Source organism: Triticum dicoccoides, chromosome 1B (genome assembly GCF_002162155.2).
Source record: "Triticum dicoccoides isolate Atlit2015 ecotype Zavitan chromosome 1B, WEW_v2.0, whole genome shotgun sequence".
Taxonomy (NCBI): domain Eukaryota; kingdom Viridiplantae; phylum Streptophyta; class Magnoliopsida; order Poales; family Poaceae; genus Triticum; species Triticum dicoccoides.
Genome location: NC_041381.1, coordinates 157318015 through 157326043, shown reverse-complemented (window position 1 = coordinate 157326043; position 8029 = coordinate 157318015). Strand labels below are relative to the sequence as shown.

At 48.5% G+C, this 8029-nt stretch overlaps 1 protein-coding gene and 1 long non-coding RNA gene across 2 annotated transcripts; both read left to right on the top strand.

Moving 5' to 3' along the window:
* The first annotated feature begins 3677 nt into the window (after nt 1-3677).
* On the top strand, nt 3678-7716 carry LOC119325064. The gene is made up of 2 exons (XR_005157296.1): nt 3678-3851; nt 6555-7716. It is a non-coding gene; the product is annotated as an uncharacterized LOC119325064 (long non-coding RNA).
* LOC119325054 (F-box protein At5g25290-like) lies at nt 3866-6545 on the top strand. The gene has a single exon (XM_037598811.1). It carries the CDS (start codon nt 4176-4178, stop codon nt 5532-5534), a length of 1359 nt encoding a protein of 452 aa, XP_037454708.1. The 5' UTR covers nt 3866-4175; the 3' UTR covers nt 5535-6545.
* Nucleotides 7717-8029: the final 313 nt, after the last annotated feature.

The window sequence follows — 8029 nt, the reverse complement described above, 5'->3', positions numbered from 1 at the left end:
GTGCGGCAGCCGGCTTCGTTCTGTGCGACAGCCGCTTTGAGGAGTCGCTGGACTCGCTCGGTCATCAAGCGACGCTCTTCGCCTTCGAAGTTGTCTAGTTCGTCTGCTGCCGCCTGGGCAGCGCGGATGTTCTCCATAGGCGTGGCATATACGGGGCGATCGGCCCCGAACAGGTTGGCGATGGCCGCGCCGCGTTGTCGGACCGTGCCTAGGCGGCTAGGCCCAGTCAGGGCTGGCGAGCCGCCCACGGCGCGATCCATCTCACGTTAGGCCTCTGACAAGTGTCTCATGCTCGCCAGCTTCTTCGCGCCTTCGACGAGCTGAAGGCGGCGTGCCTCCAGCGTCTCGGCGTCAGCGTCCTCCAGAATGGGCGCCGTCAGGTCTCGCAGAGCCGCGTCGAGCGGGTCATGATCTCCTTCACCGGAGTGCTCGCCATGACTAATGACGAGCACTTCCGTGACGGCGCTTCCGCCGCTCTCCTTGCGAGGGAGCGGCTCGTCGTAGATCACCACATTGGAGGGGAACGTGTCGAGCGACACGCTGTCGGAGTCGACCAACATCGGGTCGATGGAGCCTACGGATTCCAAGTCCACGGCAGGCTCGCCGGCGACGTGGAGATGGTCGAAGAGGCCCGCGAGGAGGCTTTCGGGGCCACCCGTGCCTGCATCGGATGCAGGCTCGTCGGAGATGCAAACCTCGCCAAGAAGGTCGGCGAGGCAGCTCGCCGCGCAGGCATCGTCGATGCCTTGCAGCGCGTCAGGGCAAGCGCCATTGGGCGTGCCCGACTGGCTACACTCGCGGGGGAGGAAGAGGGTTCCCGTCCAGAGCAGGTCTCCGGACGACGGTGCACCTCGCCCCACGGTGGGCGCCAAATGTCGGGGGTTGGGTGCGACATATACCAAAGGATGGCTTATCATGGTGGGAGCGAGTAGAACGTCGCCGGTGCCTGGAAACGGGATGAGGCGAAGGCATGCACGCCGGCGAATCTTACCCAGCTTCGGGGCTCTCCGGGGAGATAACACCCCTACTGCTGCTCTGCGGGGTCTCCGCATGATCACTAAGGCGTAGTGACTACAAAGTTGCTCCTAGAGCTGTATTCGGGAGGTAGGAGAAGGCAAGGCTAGCCCTCTTCTTCCTATATGATCTGGTCTAAGGCTAATGGATGCGAACCCTTTGCATGGGTGCCCCGGGGGGTTTATATAGGCCTACCCCCCGGGGGTACAATGGTAATCCGGCTGGGCGCGGGTCCCAGCCGTCTGTCTCACAGGCCGCCGTCTTCTCCGCCGACTGCTGGGGCCCGCCGACTTGCTGGCCCCGCCGGCGAGTCCGGTACTGTAGCCGTGATTCTGATGATGCAGGCTTGGTCATGGGGTCATGGCAACAGTGCCGCCGTCTATCGGGCGATCACTGTCGTTACTCCCCGTCGTGTCTGGTTAATGGCGCATGGGACCCGTGGGAGAGGCCGGCCGACTCTAGGGAGCCGACTCCCACAGGGCCGCCTTCGGGGCGTATCCGCCGTCTTCCATGCTCTCACTGACAGGCGGGTCCGCCGTCTCTGAGCCGTACAGGTAGGCCATCGTGGCCACAGTGCGCTGCACACTGTGGCTGAGGTCAGGGATGGCATGGCAATAGTGTCGGGCCACGCCGGAGATCTCTAGTGGTACGGCACACTGTAGCCATGCCGGCCCCTCGTAAGCAGGAGGTGACGGCCACGCCGTGGTCGTACCCGCCTCGCATATCGTGACAAGAGTAGAATCGTGGGCCGACTCTCCATAGCCGGCTCCTCCGGAAGTCGCCAGCCATGAGTCGGCTTATCTTGGAGTCGCCATCTGAGACTCGGCTTTATCTGGGAGTCGCCATCTGAGACTCGGCTTATCTGGGAGTCGTCATCTGAGACTCGACTCATCTGGGAGTCGCCATCTGAGACTCGGCTTTGAGGGGCGCGGCCTGCCCCGATGTCTTGAAAGGTTCTGGGGCTCGAGTTAGCCTACCTGTGGCCCATTACTCCGACACTTATGGATGGGCCCCTCTAATGGATAACGAGATGCATCGATCCTTTGTCTTCAGTTACCGCTATGAATTTATTTACAAATAAAGTCGACATAAGAGTTTTCTTAAAGATAGATCATGGAGCTTGTGACATAATTATTGTGTCAAATCTAGCATTTCTTCTAGCAAATCAATATGTGGTTGGATAGTTAGGAGGACAGTGTTAATCACAACTCATCATGGTTCAAGTCCTAAACTTGACATCGGTGTTCGCATTTTTCTGGTTTTATTTCAGATCTTCTAGCGACGTGGATTCTGTGGAACAAATGTTCCCGTTCACTATGAAGACATCTGTGACGACTCGGTCAATCTTAAGATGATGCGCCGATTCAGTCTGTCATGATCATCAACAGTAGGGTGTATTTGCTTGTGTATATGTGTGTATGACGTATGCGTTATTTAAAAACATTTCTTCTTTTACAACAAAACGATGTGTTTCGCCACATGAGAACTATCAGCACATGCAAGATATGTCTTGCTATGGACAAGGATATGGAGCATGCATTATTGCATTGCTCGCATGCACGTAGGTTCTGGGAGGAGGCACGACTGCTGTTTGATGTTCATCTACCGCGTCTCCACCCGCAAACGTGGACTAGAGACATTGTCTGTGACTCTCGATTCTCGGACAGAGAGAGGGCGATCTTCGTGACTGTTATGTGGGCTATATGGATGTCACGCAACCGTCTCACACATGATCGGGACGGATGGGATCCTGCAGCTTCTGTCAGGAGGATCCGCGAGGACTTAGCCATTCTCGAGCTGCCTCGGCAGCTCACTTCTACGTTGCCAGGCTATGGTTGGAAGCCCCCCGATGACATGCATATAAAGATAAATACAGATGCAGCAGTCCACCTTGATGATGGGAATGCAGGGCTGGGAGGTGTTGCCCGTTCTTCATCGGGCTTCAAGGGTGCATGGTGTAAGCCAGTTCCAGGTGTCACAGTCCCTCTATTTGCGGAGGCTCTTGCGCTGAAGGAAGGAGCGATATTTGCTACACTTCGAGGCTACACGCATGTGATCATGGAGACCGACTGTCTAGAGGCAGTTAACCTCTGGAATTCTCGCTATAACGGTCGCTCGGTGATAGCACCTATCCTGTTAGAAATTGGAGAGCTAGCTCCTAGCTTTATTTCTTTTTCTATTCAACATGTAATAAGAACAGCAAACGGTCCTGCACATCTCTGTGCTAAGCGTGGTTTGACGCTTACAGTGACTGAGAGCTGGATAGACTCTACTCCTAGCTTCCTGATCAGTAGCCTATTGGCGGACTGTTCAGCGAATGGTTGAATAAGGCGGTGTTTGTTTTTCTAGTCCTAGGACTTTTTCTAGTCCCTGGGACTTTTTGAAAAAGACTCTCAAGGAGGTGCTTCTAAGGACTTTTAGCAAAAAGTCCCAAAAAAGTCCCACCCTGTTTGGTTTGGTAGGGACTTTTTCTAGTCACTACACCAAAAAGTCCCTGGAAACAAACACCCCCTAAAGCTCTCACAAGTTCCATGCAAAAAAAAAACTTCAAAAAAAAAAACCGATGTGTTAGATGGAGTCTTACAGATGGGCCCGTCTAGTGGATAACAAGATGCATCGATCCTTACCGCGCGAGCGCCATCGGACGGAAGGCAGCTGTCGGAACGTGCGCAGGATAGATTTTCCCCACACAATTACCTCGATACAGCCAGCGGCGCATCTCGCCGCCGAAGAAGTCCGCAGTTCATCAACGCAGTCCGCAGTTCCATCTCTCTGCCACCTCCCACCCGCCTTCGCCTTGTGCGCTATCGAGCTGCTACACTTCGGCACTTCCTCTGGTTTGTTCCTTCTCTCTTTCCTGTCGTCGCGGGAACGGGATTGGGATCCGTCTGAGCCGCGTAGTCCGATTCCAGGTCCAAATCTTTCTTTTTTTTCCCGTAGTCTCCAGTCCAAATTTCGCGGGACTACTTGTCGTTCTTGGATTCGGACTCATTTCCTACTCGAATTAGAGCTGAGCTGAGGCCTCGGTAGGTGGGTTGAGCTTCCTGTTATATATACAAGTGCTGCCTGCCCCTGTTCCTGCTAGGTTGAACTAAAGCTGTGCGGTTGATAGCTGCGGAAGCGATTCATCATCCAGAAGATCAGATTTTGCAATTTCTCCAATGGGGACGTGTAGCTTAGTGCGGATGATGAGCTTACTGCAGCTAGACTTGAGAATGTTGCGTATGCTGCTGGCCCTTTCTCCCCCTCCCAGTTCACACTGGAAATTCAGAAAACACCCGCCATTGATGCTGATGGAGACCGAGACCGTGGTGGAAATATTGCCGGAGACGCCGCTGATGGAGACCGAGACTGTGGTTGAAACACTGCTGGAGCTGCCGTTGGATGTATTGATGGATATCTTTTCCCTCCTGGAGCTTCCTGACCTCATTCGTGCGAGCTTTGTGTGCTCCTTCTGGCGCTCTGCTTATAGTAGTCTACATAACCAGCTTGGGCAATATAAGCGGCCCCAGACACCTTGCCTCCTCTACGCCTCCGAAGCTGATGGTGAGAACGGAGCTTGTCTCTACAGTCTTGCAAAAAAGAGGGTCTACAAGCTAACTCTTCCGGATCCACCTATCCGTAGTAGGCATCTCATTGGGTCCTCCTATGGCTGGTTAGTTACTGCTGATGAGAAGTCTGAGCTTCACCTTCTCAATCCGATCACTGGTCAACAGATTGCCCTCCCCTCGGTGATCACCATTGAGCAAGTAGAGCCGATCTTAGACAGTGCCGGTGCAGTTAATAATTATAAGATGTGGGATTTAGAGCAGGACGATGATCCGAATGAGTTTCCTGACTGCCTCTGCATCAGGGCTTTTGTGTTTCCTGATCCACCCACGGGAAGCTACATTGTGGTTCTCATCCACAATCCAGAGCGATATCTTTCGTTTGCAAGGGTAGGTGATTATAAGTGGACCTCCCTGCCAGGTGAGAACTATGAACAATGCATCCACATGGATGGTCTATTGTATGCATTCACAGAAACCGGAGGAGTCTATACTTTTGATCTGACCGGTCCTACCATCACAAGGAATATCATTGCAGAGGAGATGGAGAATTACATTAGTGCGACTGATGGGCACATGTACGTTGTTCAGGCTCCATGGGGTGATATGTTGCAAGTTTGCAGAGACACTGAATGCACAGAGGGGTTCACAAAGACTAAGAAAATGATGTTATATAAAACTGATATGGCAGCAAAAGAGCTTGTGGAAATGCATGGCTTGCATGATCATGTGTTGTTTCTTGGGCGTAGTCAGTTGCAATGCCTCAGTGCTGAGGAATACCCGCAACTGAAGACAAATTGTGTTTATTTCACAGACGACATGACATATATTTCGAAGTATAAGAATGATGACCGGGATATAGGTATTCTCAACTTGGAAAATGGCAGCAGGGAAGAAATTGTACCTCAGCTTTGGTGCAACTGGCCAAATCCCATATGGATAACACCAAATCTCATGAGGATGAATATGTGATTCTACAAATAGTTAACTTATTATATTTATATTTCTACAAATAGTTAACTTATTATATTTATATACGTATTAGAAACTGTATCATAGGGCTGTGTTAACCAAAATTCCTAATTTTGTGGGCAAATGCTATGAAAACAGAAGCATGTTCTGTATCTTCTCCATACTTGGTGTGCTATATTTAATTGGCTTTTATTTTCCGTATCTCTTGTTTGTGTTTCAGAGTACATTTCTATGGTACTAACCTTCTCCATTTAGGTCTAACATAGAACCACACTATTAGTTTTTATTTTTTGCACATAACCAGTTAACCACATGTTTTTAGGTAAATCCCATTATGATCATTTCGGTGTGCATGTTCATCTCTGTATTTGATGGAGAGGCTGTGATACACCGGGCATCTTTTCAAGTCTTCTTTTAACAATTTGTACTCCCCTCTTTTTTTTTACTTAAAAAATAGGAGAGGTCAATAAGATATTATGAAAACTGAATGAGCAATGGAAGACAAGTTTTCCATCGTAAAAAGTTCGCAAGAAATTGGCAAGCCAAAATATCACTGCTACTGTTCCAACTTCTAAATTTTTGCCTGTAGAGTTTTTCCAGTGAAAGCTGTATCTACACGTGACCGGTGTTACCATACCGATTGTCTATGTAATACTTATGTCTTATAAACAGGAGTAGTCTACATATGGACCTAAGATACCGAAACAGATATATGGACCCGACTACTCCTGTTTACATTCAGAATATAAAGAGGAGTAATCTACTTAGGTCCATATGTAGACTACTCCTGTTTACATTCAGAATATAAACATGAGTAGTCTACATATGGACCTAGGATACCGAAACAGATATATGGATCCGACCCCTAAGCTAGAAAAATCTATGACTTGCATGATACCAGCGACTATCTACTCTACATCATGCAGTGTAGAAAATATCCATAAGATCATATCTTTCCTTTCTTGTATATGAGCTTTCTGTTTTTATTGTAGAAGCTGAGGAATGCCTTTTTTCCCCCAGGGGTATGTTGTAGATGGATGTTGTGGCACTTTCTGAGAATGCACCTTGAGAAGATGGTGCAAGGAGAAGCTGTGACGACAAACCGATCGCTGTATTGTCAGACCGGAGACCAAGTTACAAGAACTTGCAGGTTCTACATAATCATTTCATTCCTCATCAATTCAGTGAGCTAGAAGAGCGGCATTGGCAGATTGAACTGCAAAGGAATCAAGTGGAAACACTTGCCAACTGGAATGTACTCTACCAAGGGCGCCTACATATAGATGATACATGTGTCTCAAAGAAGTTGAAGAATACATACAGCATCACGCCAATAACATACTCTGAAACCTCAAACGGGAGGGTGGTGCTTTAATGGCAGGTTGGTGTATAAACGGAAGGGTGGTGCTTCAAGAGGTCAGTTAAGCGTGGAAAGGGCTTTTTTTCAAGACCGAGAGGCATCTCTACAAGGGTGATCTCAAGGAATGACAGAAACATGGTGACAAGAGTACAAGAGCTGATTGATCCAGTGACAAATGTATGGGATGGGCAGGAAATCATCAAAATTCCGGTCCATGATCAATTTGATGATCAACCTGCCTGGCACTATGACAAAAGAGGCTTATTCCCGGTTAAATCAGCCTACAAAGTGGCTCGAGATAGAAGCAAAGCACATGAATCATTTCGAGGATTGGCAACAACGTCAAATCCTGCTACCGATAATCAGGTTTTTTAATGAAAGAAACTATATATGGGGACTATCTTTACCAAACAAAGTATTGCACTTTCTCTGGAGGTTAACCACCACTAGTTCGCCAATGTGACAAAAACTAAAAACGAGAGGCGTGGATGTAGAAACAAGGTGACCTCTTTGTTTAAGGTTGGACGAAGACGAAGGACTACTTGAAGCTGTGCAAGGTGCTTGGAGCTGGAAATTTGTAATTTTTTTCTAACTCTGTGGCGCATGAAATACAGTAGTCTGTCTTTTATTATTTTTGAGAGAAATTGGCAGTGGAGAATGTGTAGTTTCAATAGAAAGAGGCCCTGGTCTGGTCATGCCAGGCCTGATACAAAACGGAACTAGTCATGATCAATGGGCAATCTGCCCAGCTCAATCTATGCTAACTTGTGTAATTGTTGTAGATGCATTCAAATCTGAAGTTGGTGTTAATTGACTTGTGTATTTGGTGGTTTTTCCTTTGTTTAATGGAATGCAATGCAGTGTTCTTGTCAAAAAAAAAGGGAGAAGAAATATATACAGAGCTCGAATTCATCCATAAAACTCTTGGCATTCAATCTATATACAGATGAAACTGACAGTTTACAGTTGAAAAGTTGTCAGCCCCACATTCTAACCTATCAGCGCCACATTATAACCCAGCCAGTGAAGCATATTAATTCCAGCCTATCAGCTCCAGGACTTGTAAAGCGATCACATTCTAACCTATGAGCGCAACCAAAGATGTTGTAAGCGATCACATTCTAACCTATGAGCG

Coding starts and splice junctions, on each gene's coding strand:
- LOC119325054 (XM_037598811.1), top strand. CDS start 4,176: ATGGGGACGTGTAGCTTAGTGCGGATGATGAGCTTACTGCAGCTAGAC.